The sequence below is a fragment of the Saccopteryx bilineata genome, chromosome 1, assembly GCF_036850765.1.
Source record: "Saccopteryx bilineata isolate mSacBil1 chromosome 1, mSacBil1_pri_phased_curated, whole genome shotgun sequence".
Classification (NCBI taxonomy): domain Eukaryota; kingdom Metazoa; phylum Chordata; class Mammalia; order Chiroptera; family Emballonuridae; genus Saccopteryx; species Saccopteryx bilineata.
The window spans coordinates 207230748-207247397 of NC_089490.1; the positions used below are offsets into that span (position 1 = coordinate 207230748).

Below are 16650 nucleotides of genomic sequence, written 5' to 3' on the forward strand. Positions count from 1 at the left end.
AACAGAACTTAGTGTTGACCCAACATCAGATAACTCAAGACTAAAACAAACAGGAATGCTCTTCCTTTATCTTTCCTCAGCCGCCCACTCAGGGACGCCTGTCCACATGGCCACCAAATTGTGTTGTCCTTGTTGCATGACCCCATGTGAGTCCACATCCATGGCTGCAGATAAGGGGACATGCTGGGTGCCCATGGGGACAGGCCCACAGATGTGCGCACGACACATACTGGTCCCTTCACATCTGTCTCCGGGATGGGAAATTCAGGTTCTAATTGGGTTTAAGGCACAAAGGGAACTTTGGGGTTGGGAGGCTGAGTCAGGTGGTAAAGGAATTAAACTGCACAATGAGATTTCAATACGCGGGTGATTAAAAAAATGCTGAAGAGCCTATCCAAGGGCTTTTGCTGAACAGCAGCAAGGACACGTGTGCCGTGCTCATGGCTGCTGGCATTAGCGCCAGCCCTCCTGATGCCCAGTCTCAGTGTGTGTCCCAGTCCTCAGTCCCCGCGATGGGTTCAAAGCTGAGATGTGCTTCCAGCAATGACAATAGCCGCTGATCTCTGGGGGGCGGAGAGAGGGGCCTCAGAACAGAAGTCACCTGGCATGTCTGTTGCCAGGAGCAGAGGACAGGGAAATTAAGGTTACTGAGCAAATTGGGGAACTGGAGTCTGGTGGGGAGGGTGGTGCCCCGAGGTGAGGGGTCACAGAGCAAACAGGTGAGAAGGGACTGATGCGGCTGCATAGCTGTGCACTGGCCTGGGCGGGCGCTGCGGAGGATGCAGCCACCACACGGGACAACTTGGGTCAGGTGCTCCAGGTCCATCTCCTACTGACGTGTGAGAAGGAGCAGGAAAAACGTGACACTGTCTGAAGGCTGAGACCCAGGACCTGAGAACTTGTCCCTGGTTCTCCTCCCTTCATTGTATCAGTTCATCACGAAAATAGCTGTAATCTTCTCTGTCTCAGTGCCTTAAGGTTGCACTTTGACTCTCACACCCCCACCCCTGCCAGATCTACTGTAAACGACACGTCTCTCTGCTTAAGAAAAAGAAAGGAGCTCCAAAGTACACAACCACCCGGGGCTGTGCATCTGCGTGCCCGGCCACTGTCCTGGAGGGGGCTGAAGGGGTAACACCATCACCTCTCCTGGTGATTTTAACATCCACATTGATGCACCCAGCACCCAGGTTACCCCTGCCATGGCTTTCCTGCCCCAGTGACCATTCTATGGCCAGCCTTGCATCTACTCCCTCGGTCAGTCGGACCTTAGCACTTGCCATTTCAGCAGCATTACAGAATCTGAACTCAAACATCTACTCCCCGTCTCCCAGCTCCAGACCTCAGCACGCCAGCTCCGACCACTCCACAGCTCTCGGGGACTTTCACACTCTGTCACCTACCCCTCCTGTCCTCACCTGCCTCTTTGAATCCCATGGTGCATCAATGTAACAGATTTTTTTTATAAATAAATTTTTGTTTTAATGGGGTGACATCAATAAATCAGGGTACATACATTCAAAGAAAACATTTCCAGGTTATCTTGTCATTTAGTTCTGTTGCATACCCATCACCCAAAGAGAGATCGTCCTCTGCCACCCTCCATCCAGTTCTCTCTGTACCCCTCTCCTTCTCCCTCTCCCTCCTTCCCTCCCCCCACCCCCCGTAACCACCACACTCCTGTCCATGCCTCTTAGTCTCGCTTTTATGTCCCACCAGTGTATGGAATCCTGCAGTTCCTGTTTTTTTCTGATTCGCTTATTTTACCCCGCACAATGCTACCAAGACTCCACCATTCCGCTCTAAGTGATCCGATGTCATCATTTCTCCTAGCTGACTAGTATACCATGGTGTATATGTGCCCCATCTTCTTCATCCAGTCCTCTATTTTTTTTTACAGTGATTAAAAGCCTTTAAGCAAACTCTTGGCCAATACAGCAAGAATCCATAAAAGAGTAGTGTCCTTAACATGTTCACCAAGTCCAAGTTGGCCCCATCACCATGCCAAATCACTGAAAAATGCAACCCAACCACAGTTCAGTCTGTTAGGAGCTGTCACAGGGAGCAGGAGTCCAGGAAAGTTCCCCACAGGAAAAGTCCGCATGGCACTGGAATTGTTGTCACCATTCTATACTTTGCAGCTCATGTCCAAGTCCCAATGACCATTGCTTCTAGCTGGTAATGATTCAGGTTGACTGGAAAAAGCCATTTGCAGCATGTGTGGATATGGAGTTTCTGTTCTCCTCTGCCTGGAGAGTTGAGACCAGGTTGCTTTTCCCTGGAGCTCTGTGACTGTGGCATAGTAAAGAGAACCTTGGGATACACTAAGCTGGGTGGCAAAGGTAAATTCATAATACAAGTTGGCAAAAGGAGGAAAGAGAGCTCTAAATTAGGAGTAGGTCCCAGCCTGAAATATGAGTGGGGCATTGAGGTAGGAGGGATAAAGGAAACACTATATATTAAGCAAAGCAGCAGAAAATAGGACTATCAACACCCACAACAGAGATCTTTGAGGGAAGAATAAAAAACCTGACTATTCAGGCAAAACATAGTTAAGTGGCCCTTGTGCAAATGAGATCAGTTTACCTGCTTCTTGGAAGAAATACCCTAGTCTCGTCCACAGTGTTGTAGATGGGGCCGACGATCCTGGGCACCTTCAGCATTCAGTGGCAAACCCCAGCTTTCTGGGCAAGGTTAGGTCATAGGTGGCTGGAGCAGGGCTGGAAGAGACTGAACCCTCCCTTAGAGGAGCGAGGGGGAAGCCCACCTTCCAGTGTCCCTGTTTCCTCACAGCAGAGGCGTGTATTGGCAGGCTTTAGCTCAATGACCTTCCTTTCCACTATTGAAGTAGGACCCAGATGGTATCCTATGAGACCCCTTTGGGGCGTTGGAGCCTTTAAGGGTGTATCCTAAAAGCTGGTAGTTCCCCTGATCTCTATTGGGCTTTTTCTGCCTCTAGGTATCTTAAAAGCCATTCTCAGAAGATCTCGCTGAGGGGTTTGAGGATCTCCATCCGCCTATATAAATCTTTTCCATATATCTGGAGCTATTTGGAAAAAGACAAAACAGTGTTATTAGCGAGATCTAATAAAGAAGGTAGTAGTTTGCAGGTGAAAAAGATTTGGTGTCTCCTGTTCATCAGCATTCAAAAGAAATGTAAATTTTTTTTTTTTTAAGTAAAAAGCATGATATGGTAGATCCGTCGGAGTCTCAATGTAACGAATTTTTAAAAAGCATTCCCAACTCCTTTGCTGGTTTTTTTTCTATTGTATTTGTCTAACAATTCTAACCATGTTCATTGTTAAAGGAAAATGTTGGCTTTATATTGGGATCAACCTGGGTTTGGGGAGGTGTGTAAAAAATGCAGGTGGCGGCCCTGGCCGGTTGGCTCAGTGGTAGAGCGTCGGCCTGGCGTGCGGAAGTCCCGGGTTCAATTCCCGGCCAGGGCACACAGGAGAAGCGCCCATCTGCTTCTCCACCCCTCCCCCTCTCCTTCCTCTCTGTCTCTCTCTTCCCCTCCCACAGCCAAGGCTCCATTGGAGCAAAAGATGGCCCGGGCGCTGGGGATGGCTCCTTGGCCTCTGCCCCAGGCGCTAGAGTGGCTCTGGTCGCGACAGAGCGATGCCCCGGATGGGCAGAGCATCGCCCCCTGGTGGGCATGCCCGGTGGATCCTGGTCGGGCGTATGCGGGAGTCTGTCTGACTGCCTCCCTGTTTCTAGCTTTGGAAAAATACAAAAAAAAATGCAGGTGGCATTCCACGCCATTTAAAGCAGAGTCTCTGCAGGTGTAGCCAGTGAGTCAAGGTGCACTGGATCTTAGAACCCCGAGCCCGCCTGATCTTCACCCTCTTCCCTGCTGGAGGTGGGGTGAGTTACCTGATCTGGTGTACTGCAGTGGCTGACCTGGCTCAGTGCTTTCTCTCCTTCTACACACCTTCCTTCCTGTTCTGCAGAAAGAGGGGCCTGCCGGCAGCAACACGAATCTAACTGAAGACTTCTCCAGCCCCCGTCTGGATATCCAGAGCTCCATCTTCTACCCACCAACATGAGTGCTGCGTCTGTCCTTCCGTGGGTTCTGAACACAGGAGGGGAAGGCGAGTGTTACTTACGGTCACTTAAAATTCCCAAATTATACCTAATTCTCTGTCTAACCTGAGCTTCCACCCAAGCCAGCAAGTCAAGCTACAGAAACACACAAACTTGACACTAGATTTATGACCACAACCTGAGGTGGGTCCCCGAGCGAGCCTGACAACCTGCTGCAGCCCCCAACAGCCTTGCGCCCAGTGGCTGGCCTGGGTCTTACTTCACCATGATCCTTGCTGCCACTGCCAGGTGTGCCAGCCCCCGGCACTATTTCCCAGGTCTCACCTGCCTTCCTGTTGGCTGGTTAAGGCCAACCCCCACCTTTATACTCGATCCTTTCTCCACCTTCTCCAGGACAGTGTGCTATGAATAGCCTCTTCATAGCTACAGCTGTCTCATGCTCCGTCCACATACCTATGTAACTAGAACTGTATCCCATCTGGCCCTACGCCATGTCCCTTTGTCATCTGGCACACATGATGACAATAGCAACCATGTTTTAAATGCCAGGCACTGAACACCCTAAGTTATCCACTCACTTTACCCTCAAACAGCCCCTGAAAGAGGTTCAGTTATTACCACCCAGAGGCAGGAGGATGAAAGTCTGCAGCTTTGGTCCATCTGTCGCCCATGATGACAAAGCTAATAAGGGACAGCCTCAGGACTAGCACCCAGACCCTGCTCCCAAGTCGGCCTCCCCAACTTCGACCTGTACTGCAACTTTACCCAGACTGTCCTTGTCACCAAAACCATATCCTGAAGTCGTAGCAGATAGAGATGCAAGGCTTTTCACTTAGCCCTAAAGTAGTCGTTATCACTGAGGGGGTTAAGGGCATAATTGTCCCCACTGTAATTCTGACAGTGATGCCTACTTAGAGAAACCAATGGGACTGTTGTCACTGTACAATTTTTAATCCAAGAGAACCACATTCATATAAGCATAGTAGAAAAAAATGTTCAGTCAATAAGGGTTAGCCTTGCTTTATGAAACATCCTAGATCAGTGGTCCCCAACCTTTTTTGGGCCATGGACCAGTTTAATGTCAGAAAATATTTTCACAGACCAGCCTTTAGGGTGGGATGGATAAATGTATCACGTGACTGAGACAAGCGTCAAGAGTGAGTCTTAGACGGATGTAACAGAGGGAATCTGGTCATTTTTAAAAAATAAAACATCGTTCAGGCCCTGGCCGGTTGGCTCAGCGGTAGAGCGTCAGCCTAGCGTGCGGAGGACCCGGGTTCGATTCCCGGCCAGGGCACACAGGAGAAGCGCCCATTTGCTTCTCCACCCCTCCGCCGCGCCTTCCTCTCTGTCTCTCTCTTCCCCTCCCGCAGCAGCCAAGGCTCCATCGGAGCAAAGATGGCCCGGGCGCTGGGGATGGCTCTGTGGCCTCTGCCCCAGGCGCTAGAGTGGCTCTGGTCGCAACATGGCGACGCCCTGGTGGGCAGAGCGTCGCCCCATGGTGGGCGTGCTGGGTGGATCCCGGTCGGGCGCATGCGGGAGTCTGTCTGACTGTCTCTCCCCGTTTCCAGCTTCAGAAAAATGCAAAACAAAACAAAAAAAATAAAAAATAAAATAAATAAAATAAAAAATAAAACATCGTTCAGACTTAAATATAAATAAAACAGAAATAATGTAAGTTATTTATTCTTTCTCTGCGGACCGGTACCAAATGGCCCATGGACCGGTACCGGTCCACGGCCCGGGGGCTGGGGACCACTATCCTAGACCACCGAATTATGAAGTGTGGACATAGGAAATGGTTCCCATGTCACAACACAGTCTTCATGCTTCACTGTCCTGTTCTTAAAGAAGGAGCTCTTCTCTGACTCCCCACATTCTGTCTGGCTGCGGTCTGGCCCCAGCTCAGAGACTGCCCCCCCTCTCACTGTCTCCTGTGGGTCTGGGCTGGAGCAGAGAAGAGTCCAATTGCGGAATTCATGACAGTTTCACAAGCTGCAGGCCTCTGTCACAACTCATCCTATTTCATTGGCTGAGATGGTCACATGGCCAAGCCTGTGATGGTGGAGGAATGTGTGGAACACCTGCCACATGTTAGGTGGTCAACAAATGAGAGGCCACCTAACACGCAGGCCTTTGACACAGGGTGGCCCTGCTCCCCTCTCTGGTAGCCCAGGCCATGCGAGGAGGCTGGTTTTGTCTGCGTTCCTCTTCGAGCTCTAAATCAAGTGTCTGGCACATGATTACAATAAAGTTTTGCTGAGTGAAGGAATGGATATGCAGTTTGCATTCACTGTACTTTTTGCCTCCTGATGGAAAAGCTCTAAGCTATTGGAACCACAGAGCACCTGGTTGAAGACGAAAACTTCATTTAAGAAAATCAATTGCTGAAAGACTGATCATCCAAAGGACCTTAACCACTGCTCTTGAATCCTCTGTCATTAATATGAGAACTGGGTCCTGGAATAAATGGTTTCTTGGTCAGTGTTAAGAATCCAGAGCTTATTGATGGGGGGACCTTTGCTGTTTCCACAGAGAGCATCCCGCCCGGGACCTGGTCTCTACACCACGTCTCTTTCCAACTTGACAGCTCACTTCCTGATGCATTCATACTTCAGTTATTTTTTCCTAAAGCACACTAGAGATTTTTAAAACATTTCCTTGTCATCTTGCAATGACCCAATCTATATTCCTTCATGTTTATTTATGTTTTAATTTGTGATCCTTCAATATTTTAAGTTTTTCAACAATAAAAACATCAATAAATTAAAGTACCAAGGTTACCTGAAGAGACATATTAGAAAAAATTATTCTGGAAGCTAAATTTATCAAACTTTATTTATTCACAGATTTTTTTTTCACCCAAGATAGCATGCAAAAAAGCAACTAAGCATTTATTTTTTGCTCTTTCTTGAAATAACTGCAAAGTAGCATGGATATTGCCCAAAATATCTGTGCTGTAACCACTGTCAGATCACCCATGATGGAGGTAGTAAAAGTGAGAAGAAAATGGGAGAAAGACCCTCGTTCTCAGCAGCTTCCTCTCCGCGGATGGCACTGCAGCAAACCAGTCATAAATTGCCCTCATGTCACTGTGGGGCCACTCGAAACCCAGTCGTCCTCCCTCTGCTGATCTCGTGAGAGCCAGGGGAGTGGTCACCAGGTGTTTGTCCCACCGTCCTCTGGACGGCTCAGTCCCAACGGTCAAGCATGCCCATCGACCTTTTAAAAGCTTTATTTTCATATTTTCTGTTCATTGTGCAGAAATTGTTCTTTTCAGAAAAGTGAGAGTTATTGGAAACAAAGGTGTGTCCGCACAGAGGCCGGGCCTGTCCCCTGGGCCTGTGCAGCCCTGCCGGGTTCCCCGTTAGAGCTGCGCCCGCCTGACACAGAAGCTAAATGCCTTCAGTACTTTTGAAAAATCCATCAAAGGTTTTGCTGAATGATATTTATAAGAGCCTCACTGTTCTCTTTCAGACACCAAAATGCCCTCTCTAGCACTTGAAAACGTTGCTGGTGCTTTTCATCTCTGCCTCTCAGAGGTAAACATTGTTGTGAGTGAAAAGAGCTGAAGGAGAGCTTACTTTCCCTTGAAATTTTATTTTTAAATAAGAGAGGGAGAAAATCCTTTTTCTGACTCATACTAATAATACAGGTCAAAGTGTCAGGCGAGACACAATTAAATGGAAAACACAAAGGCCCCCCCATTTTTCCCCACAGCACAATAGCCCTGGGATATAAATCAGCGATGAAGATGAAATACCACTTCAAAGCCGCAAGGCATTTCTATGGCAATAAGACAGTTGGATGATGGTCACCCTGAACAGGAGGGCACCCCTGAATGGCCGGGAACGGCGTGAAGCTGAGCTTGCGATCCACGGACCGCGACCTGGGTTCTGCTTTGTCTCCCAGGGGCAGCTGCACCGTCCGCAGATGCTTTAGTAATAAATCACTGCGCCACCTCGGGAGGGACCCTCTACCTGGGAGAGGCTGCCCCCGCAGCACCGCTGCCACCACTCTGCTGCATTCGCCTTACGCCTCTGGGTTTCTGGGGAGGGCCCAGCTCTGTGTGGCTGTGAGGGAGGGTGGTCCCTGCCACGCACTTCTGCCCGTGGTCACACACGGGAGGACCGATGGGGGTGTGGCAGCAAGCAAAGCACAAAACCCAAATAATCTTGTCTGATTCAGATCAGCCTAAGAGACTAACGTCATAAACAACCCTGGAGGAAAAAAGATTTTATGGAAAAAAATCATACAAAGTTTAGGTTTATAAAAAAAACTGTAAGAAGAGAAAACTGAATACACAAGTCAGTATCCTTTGACTGGTTTTTATGTGACAATTAACTGATAGTTAAAAGTTGGCCATCCTAGTCCTGGCCGGTTGGCTCAGTGGTAGAGCATTGGCCTGGCGTGTGGATGTTCCAGGTTCCATTCCCAGTCAGGGCACAAAGGAGAAGTGCCCATCTGCTTCTCCCCTTCTCACTTCTTTCTCTCACTCTCTCTCTTCCCCTCCCAGCTAGATTGGAATGAGTTGGCCCTGGGCGCTGAAGATGGCTTCATGGCTTCTGCCTCAGGCACTAAGAATAGTTTGGTTACTGAGCAACGGAGTAGCAGCCCATCTGGGTAGAGCATCACCCCCTAGTGGGCTGGCAGGGTGTATCCCGGTTGGGTTGCATGTGGGAGTCTCTCTCTGTCTCTGCCTCTCCTCTTCGCACTGAATAAAAAAAGTTGGCTGTCAGCCTCCAAAAAGTCTAATATTGAAACTGATGGCCTATGGAGACACACAAATCCTGACACTTCCTCCATTCCTTTCAGCAAGCGAGGCACTGAGGTGACAGAAGTCCCGCGTGCTGCACTCTCTGTGTGAACAGAGCACGTGATTCACTCCTGCGCGCGACCCGCCGCACCTGAGTCCGCAGGAGTGGTGGCTGCGCGTGCGCACTCAGCTCGCTGGGCTGTGGGAGAGGCTGCTCTGGGTACCGTCTAGCGGAGGCTGCAGGACTTTCTAGGCCCACAAGTGAAGGCAGGGGCCTTGCCCTCTCCTTCTTTGGAGCCTCGTCGAGTTTCCACCTGCCGCCACCCACCCAGAGCTTTCTGCGCGCGTGCAGCCAACCCCTAGTCCTCGGAGGAGACGGGAAAGAAGTTTCTCTTCCAACTGGTGTCCCACCCCCTTCCCACGGGTCCCCTCTCCATGCACTGCCCCTCTCGCCACATCCCTGCTCAGGCACCAGCCTGTCCCCTGGTCACCACCCCCTCTTCCGTTGGCACAGGGCTCCCACACCCACGCCAGCCTTGCAGCCTCTGAGCGCTTGTCCGGCACTGGTGGACAGAACCCCCCCCCCCCCCCCCCCCCCCCCCCCCCCCCCCCCCCCCCCCCCCCCCCCCCCCCCCCCGCCCAGCGCCGTTGACTTGGTGACTGGGACGGGCCAGGAGGGAGTTTCCCAGCATTTCCAGGTGACCCTGCTCCGCCTCTGACATGTCACCTTAGCCACACGTGGCTATTTAGGTAGAAATTAAAAAAAAAAAAAAATTAAAACTAAGAAAATAACCTCAGGTCTTCAGTCCTATATGCCACATTTCAAGTGCAGAAGAGCCAGTGTGCCCAGGCCTGGTAGTGGGGCAGGGGGAGCTTTTCTGTCACTGCCGGGCTTCCTTCAGAATGAGCCCGCCTCAGAGGTCCTCACCTGCGGCCTCTCCAGGGAGAAGGGCTATGTGTCACCACCTTCACTGGCCGTCTTCTGGGCAGAGCCAACTCCCTGCACCACAGTGTCCTCATTGGTAAACTGGGATGATAATGGTAATAATCGCTGGAAGGCTGTTTCCAGAATTTGAGATGATGCTTGCACAAGCACTCTGTAAACTGCTCAGCCGTACCTAACTCACAGTTGTCTTTCTCCACTCCTCACAGCCATTCCCACCGTGGGCTCACGCAGACCCTGCGCACCCGCACGTTCTTCCCACCGCCCACATTCCTCACCTGCAGCCCTGGGCTGCTTGACCCAGCAGGTCTGTGTGCTTCTCTAGGGGTTGGGGGAGGTTAGAGGCTTTACTGCTTCTATTAAGCCAGGGGTCCCCAAACTACTGCCCGCGGGCCGCATGCGGCTGGCTCCCTGAGGCCATTTATATGGCCCCGCTGCACTTCCGGAAGGGGCATCTCTTTCATTGGTGGTCAGTGAGAGGAGCACGTTGACCATCTCATTAGCCAAAAGCAGGCCCATAGTTCCCATTGAAATACTGGTCAGTTTGTTGATTTAAATTTACTTGTTCTTTATTTTAAATATTGTATTTGTTCCTGTTTTGTTTTTTTACTTTAAAATAAGATATGTGCAGTGTGCATAGGAATTTGTTCATAGTTTTTTTTATAGTCCGGCCCTCCAACAGTCTGAGGGACAGTGAACTGGCCCCCTGTGTAAAAAGTTTGGGAACCCCTGTATTAAACCTTCAGAGATGCTGTGATGTGTATGTAGATCAGGGTCTTTCCTAGATTTTTGTTTTGAAGGCAAAGACAGTGTCTATACATTTATTTGGAGGTGGCCCCAAACATCTTCCCATGTAAACCTACAAAGTAAAAAAATTAGGATATTGTCATTGCTTTTAATTTCTGGTCTCCAGACAAACATATTTTTATGTGGAAAAAAAAATGCATAGAAGCTAGTGCACTCTCTTCCTCGACACTGACCTTTGACAACGTGGGTCAGAAACAATGTTTCTGAAAAGGAAGCTGGTGTCCCTGAGGCTTCCTCAGAACCCTAGCTGAGACCCGAACCCAGACCCGATTTATGTTCTGTCCGCTCTGAGGCTCTGTGGTCTCTGTGGAGGGCTAGTTAGGATCTTCCGAGCGAGTACATTTAGGAACAAGTATGTCAATGGCTTTGATGTGACATTTCTTGAACAGGCTGAACCATGAGGAGATAGGGTACAGACCTCAGGTCTGGGAGGGGACCTGCCAGGCTGCAGTAGCTCATACCACCAGTCACACGGATGGAGCAGTGGCGAATTAATGTACAGGGCGGGGGAAAGTAGGAGTACGGTGGTCAGTACGCCAAATAGAGTTTATCCTTGTATTATCATTTATTAAGTATCATACTATTTTCCGTAAGAACATCTGTAAACCTACTTTTGCCTTTTAAGCTACCCAACTTTTAGAAAGTAGCATTTTAAAGCAAAAATGCAGTGAGGCGCAGTGCAATCACCAAGCAGGTGAGTATTTCGGGACGACAGGTTCCTGCTTCGACGCTTGGAGTACCCATCCCCCACCTCCCTTCACTTGACCTGGTTTTCCAACAGCGGGTCCCACGGGCTGGCGACAATTTTCTAAAAGCTGTCTTCCCAACATTAGTCAATCTGGCAGAGGTGACCACAGGGTAGCGGTTCTCTTATGCTTCAAAGGAATTCAATCTATTGCACCACTTACAGCTAAACGCCTGGCTGGGGTGGGGTCAGAGGGACAGGTGGCATGGGTCTTCCTACCAGTAACTGTGGCAACCAGGCGCCAAGCAGGTCCTGCAGGTTCGTTTTGTCCTCCGGGCCCACAGCTTCTTTGAATTGCCACTTTTCAGGCAGGAAGGGCCACTTCATGTCCTTGGCCTCCTGGATGAGGGTCCTCAGCTCACTGGGGAGTGACGCTAGAAAGGTCAGAGTTCAGGAGAGGAAATGGCATTCAGAGAAAAGGCTGAAGCCCCCCCCCCCCCCCCCCCCCCCCCGTGTTGTGATGAAGCTCCTCAGTGGCCAAAGCACTTCCTGGCCTTTTGCTGGCTGGTCAGGGCCGCGGTCCAGGCTCCCAGAATAATAGAGAGAGGCTCCCTGTCCGGGGCGGCCCTGCTTGGCTCTGCCCTGCAGGTAAATGGAGGCAGTCAGGCATTGAGAAAGGGTTTTAGCAGGAAGTGAAGCACTTCAGTGACTACTCTGCATGAAGAGTCAGAGACAGAATGAAGGAAATATTATTTTCCCTGTAAAGTGAGAAAGGCGGAGTGGCATCTGGGGCTTGTGGGCCGGAGACGTGGACTCACTCTCACAACTTCTTTGTTCTCCAGCCCTCAGCTCATGCTGTGGACACACTTGGTGCAGAAAGTGAACATGAAAACCCCAAATGAAATTTGAAATGGTGTCAGTTTATTGTGAAATGCCCTTGTTTCACAATAGCCGGTATATTTCATTTCTTAATGGCCACCAAACCTAATTGCTTATAGATGTCCACAGTCTCCTTCCAAACGTGGTAAATCCAAAAAGCTCTGGAAACTTGAAGGGTTTTTCTTCATCTTGACACCCAAAAGCAATGTGAAGTGACCAGAGGCTACTTCTAGTTGTCTTTATCTTACAGAGTGAGCTTAGTTAAAAACTTGGCTGCAAAAAATGTTCACATGTGACTCTCAATGCTGCCTAGCTCCTGCTGGAATCTGGACGCCCCAAGGCCATGGTGTCCAAGTGCCTGTGATGTGGACAACCTGCCTGAAACAGAACCCAGTGCCTTTTGCACAGTGTTCCCTTTCATTGTCTGCTTTGATGAATGCTCTCACCGGTCACCAAGTCATCCAAGTCTGACACCAGGAGTCAGTCTGGACTTTTGTTCTCTCTTTCCCTCCAAATCTAATTGGGTATCAAATTCTGTGGATTTGGAAACCCATTTTCCCTCTTCCTTGTCTACACTTCCTGTTTGTTTCACTGTGTACAGTCTTGCCCACCCACCCCATCTTCCACGGTGTGGAGCCTCGTTTTCCTAAGCACAGTCGGTCCGAGCATTGGCCTGTACCTAGTTCTTTAGTGGTGGTCACAGCCTGCTTACCCTGTTTGGATTGGTTTCTCCCAACCCCTCTGAGATCAAGCTCAGGTCAACCAACCGGAGTTTGAGGCAATCACTGCCACTTCCCGCCAGCTCGGCCTGCCTCCCATGGCACTGAGCTGCCCCCTTGGGTACCCTCACACCCACAGGCATGCCCCTTTCAGTGCTGGTCCCACTGCTCTGAAACTTCAACTGCTCTCACTGGCCTGCAAGCTTCCTGGAGACTCTTCCTCTCCTCACTTCTGTGTCACCCCCTGTGGCTAAAAGGAAGACCGGTCTGATGTCTGAGATGCACTACACAGGGCAGAGGAGGCCTGGTGGAGAGGGTGGGCAGCAGAAGGAAGAGAGAAAGAAAACCTAACTGTGCCTCAGCCATGTTGCTCTCCTGCATCCTCGCTCCCAGTGGGCACTGGGGCTGTGCTGGGAGCCACACCAGGACCTGGACAGACTGCAGAGAGTGACTCCTCCCACATCCAGCGTGCGATGGCGTCCTGCAAGGACAGCAGGGTTATGGGCAAGGGGCCTGACAGTCACCATCTGCTGGGAAGCTGGCCCTCTGACTGCCACCAACACAATGATCACCTCTGAAAAGTTTTCCAACTTGTATTTAAGTTTCCTAAATGGAATTTCTAAATAGTCAGGGTCAGGAGACTCTCAGTCTGCTTGCCTTGGGCTGTCAAGTGGCCCCTGCACTGGTCACTCCTGTCCACTCTCAAGAGTGTCTCCTTCTGCCTGGCACATGGTTTGGACATTCCGTCCTGAGCACAAAGTTCAGGGGCTGCATTTGTCATCAAACAGCAGAGACGTGGCTTCTGGATTGGAAGCAGCCACCAAGCTCCAGCGCTGACTAGTTTGAGTATTTTCAAATGGCTCCTTGATGACGGAGAATGTCTATGGTTTCTAATTCATTATTACCTCCTTCATTCCGTTCTTCCCTGCAGGTCATGCCAGATGAGGGTAGTCCAATGGGCAGACCAAATAAAGTGGCTCTAAAATACTTCTAAAGCATATCTCTTAGAAAGTATGGATTTTGTTCCTTGCCTATCTCTGGGGAAGTTGTACTCTGACAGGACAGTGTTTGAGGGAAGGACAGGTGGAGAGAGAGGGAAGGGAAGCCACAGAGGTGGCTGCTGGCTCGCCTGACACCATAAGCGGCCTGAACAGGTGCCTTTGTCCTGGAACCTTCGGGGACATATTGGTGGCAGCAGAACCCGCAGCACCAGCTGCTCAGAAACTACCTGCTGGGGAGCTGGGGAGCAGCTCTGGGTATGACTTTGTCACACGTCGTGGGGATGGGGAAATGCTGAGACTGTCAGCAGTCAGCCTTGTGAGCAGAAGCTTCCTCTGCAGCTGACCTGGAAAGCAAGGACAACAGAGGGATTTTGTGGCCCTGATTTGCCTTATGTGGAACTGAACTGGTGATCTCTATGATGTGCCACGTAGGATGACAAAGAAGAAGAAAATGCCACCCACTGGGGTACTCAGCTTTCACTAGAGAGAACAAGAGGCGAGGGACAAAGGAGAAGACTCCAGGGGACAGTAGAGCACACCATGGGCCAGCACATCTGGCCCAGCCCTGCAGCACTCTGGATGGGCTGAGCCCAGCCAACCCAATGAGGCTTGGACCCGCCAGTATGCCCAGGCTGACCTGTGACTGTGACAGCAAACAGCGTCACTCGGGGTGTGCCTGCCCAGTGTAAACCCAGGCGTGAACGACAGACAGAGGAAGTCTTGTCTTGAAAGGAGCACAGGACAGGTAACCTAGCAGTAGGACTCCACAGGAACCGACACACGCCCTATAGCTCTGGGCGCCTCCCACAGGGTCCAGGAAGAAGACCCAGAACCTTTCCCAGTTCGTTGTCAACAACAAGAGGTGGAGACTGTGTGTGTTGTGTGCGATCTTCCTTCTGCAAGGAGCAACAAGCCACTGCAAACACTACAAGCACATATCCCTGGCAGGATAGCTCTGTAGATTAGAGCATTGTTCCACAGCACAGAGTTTGTGGGTCCAATCCCTGCTCAGGGTACTCACAGGAACAGATCGATGTTCCTGTCTCTCTCTTGTTCTCTCCTTTCCTCTTTCTAAAATCAATAAAATAAATATATATTTTTTAAAAAGCACATAAAAGGAACACACAGAATCGAAGGAAATCTATTCTGATTAAAAGAGATCGAAGGAAAGAAGGTTGCTCCCAAAGCGGGCAGCAGGAGAGGTGTACATTGTGTTAACTCTCTAGACTGGGACGGAAACTTCCCACACGATGACTCATCTACACTGAATGGCACAAACTATGATGTGAGCAAAACCCCCAAATCTTTAACCCTGACAATGATTCGGGACGCATCTATCCATACGAGCGCCTTTATTTTACAATCATGGGAAATGTATTGATTATCCAGAACAGGAGATGGGGCACGTGAGGTGACATATTTATGGAAAGCAAGGGTGTCTGTGGAAGCTGACAAGGCACAAAAGCCCAGTTTGAAAGAAACGTATGAATGTTCATTGAGAAGTTGCTTCAATTTTTAATAAACAAAATTTACGGGCACCGGCCCACTCGGGCCCTTTGTTCCTCTTGAACTAAACTGTTTCTTGTAGCCTCTGGTTTACTGAAGTCTAAAATGAGAACTGACAGCAATTCACCACAACAAAGTGGCCTCCCCCTCCCCCCACCCCGCAACCCATTTCCCCTGCACGCCCAGACCCACTGGCCTAGTCATCTGCCAGGAGGAGGACAGAGGGCAGGAAGACCTCACCTCCGTGCTGCCCGTTGGCAGGCGTGTCCGGCCCGGACACGCCCCGGGGTTGGTCCAGCAGGCACCAGCATTCCTGCAGGACCATGCCACAGCCCCTGTTCTGTCCGCCATGGCCCTCCCTTGGCGAGGATGCGGGTCCCTGGTCCACGAGGCCGGTTACCTAGGAGAAGACATCATTTTCTTTTTTTATTTTATTTTATTTTATTTTATTTATTTTTTTATTAAATTTAATGCAGTGACATTGATAAATCAGGGTACATATGTTGAGAGAAAATATCTCTAGATTATTTTGATATTTGATTGTGCTGTATACCCCTCCCGCAAAGTTAAATTGTCTTCTGTCACCTTCTATCTGGTTTTCTTTGTGCCCCTCCCCTCCCCTAACCCCTCTCTCCTTCTTCACCCCATCCCCCCTCCCCCAACCCCCCGCCCCTGTTACCATCACATTCTTGTTCATGTCTCTGAGTCTCATTTTTATGTCCCTTTTATGTATGGATTCATCTCAGTTTTTTTTTTCTGATTTACTTATTTCACTCCGTATAATGTTGTCAAGGTCCATCCATGTTATTGTAAATGATCCGATGTCATCATGTCTTATGGCTGAGTAGTATTCCATAGTATATATGTACCAAAGTTTTTTAATCCACTCGTCCTCTGACGGACACTTGGGCTGTTTCCAGATCTTCGCTATTGTGAACAATGCTGCCACAAACATGCGGGTGCATTTCTCCTTTTCGAGCTGTTCTATGGTGTCCTTGGGGTATATTCTTAAAAGTGGGATAGCTGGGTCAAAAGGCAGTTCGATTTTCAGTTTTTTGAGGAATCTCCATACTGTTTTCCACAGTGGCTGCACCAGTCTGCATTCCCACCAGCAGTTCAGGAGGGTCCCCTTTTCTCCACATCCTCGCCAGCACTTATTCTGTGTTGTTTTGTTGATAAGCGCCATTCTGACTGGTGTAAGGTGATATCTCATTGTGGTTTTAATTTGCATTTCTCTAATGATTAGTGATGTTGAGCATTTTTTCATATGCCTATTGGCCATCTGTATGTCCTCTTTGGAGAAGTGT

The 16650-nt window shown here is 49.8% G+C and overlaps 1 protein-coding gene across 1 annotated transcript in view; it reads right to left on the minus strand.

Moving 5' to 3' along the window:
* ALPK1 (alpha kinase 1) overlaps positions 1-16650 on the minus strand; it is a 74990-nt gene that overhangs the window by 27005 nt on the left and 31335 nt on the right. The window contains 2 exon segments of the mRNA XM_066252708.1: positions 11518-11672; positions 15584-15743. Coding sequence (XP_066108805.1) covers positions 11518-11672; positions 15584-15668 — 240 coding nt within the window. The 5' untranslated portion in view covers positions 15669-15743.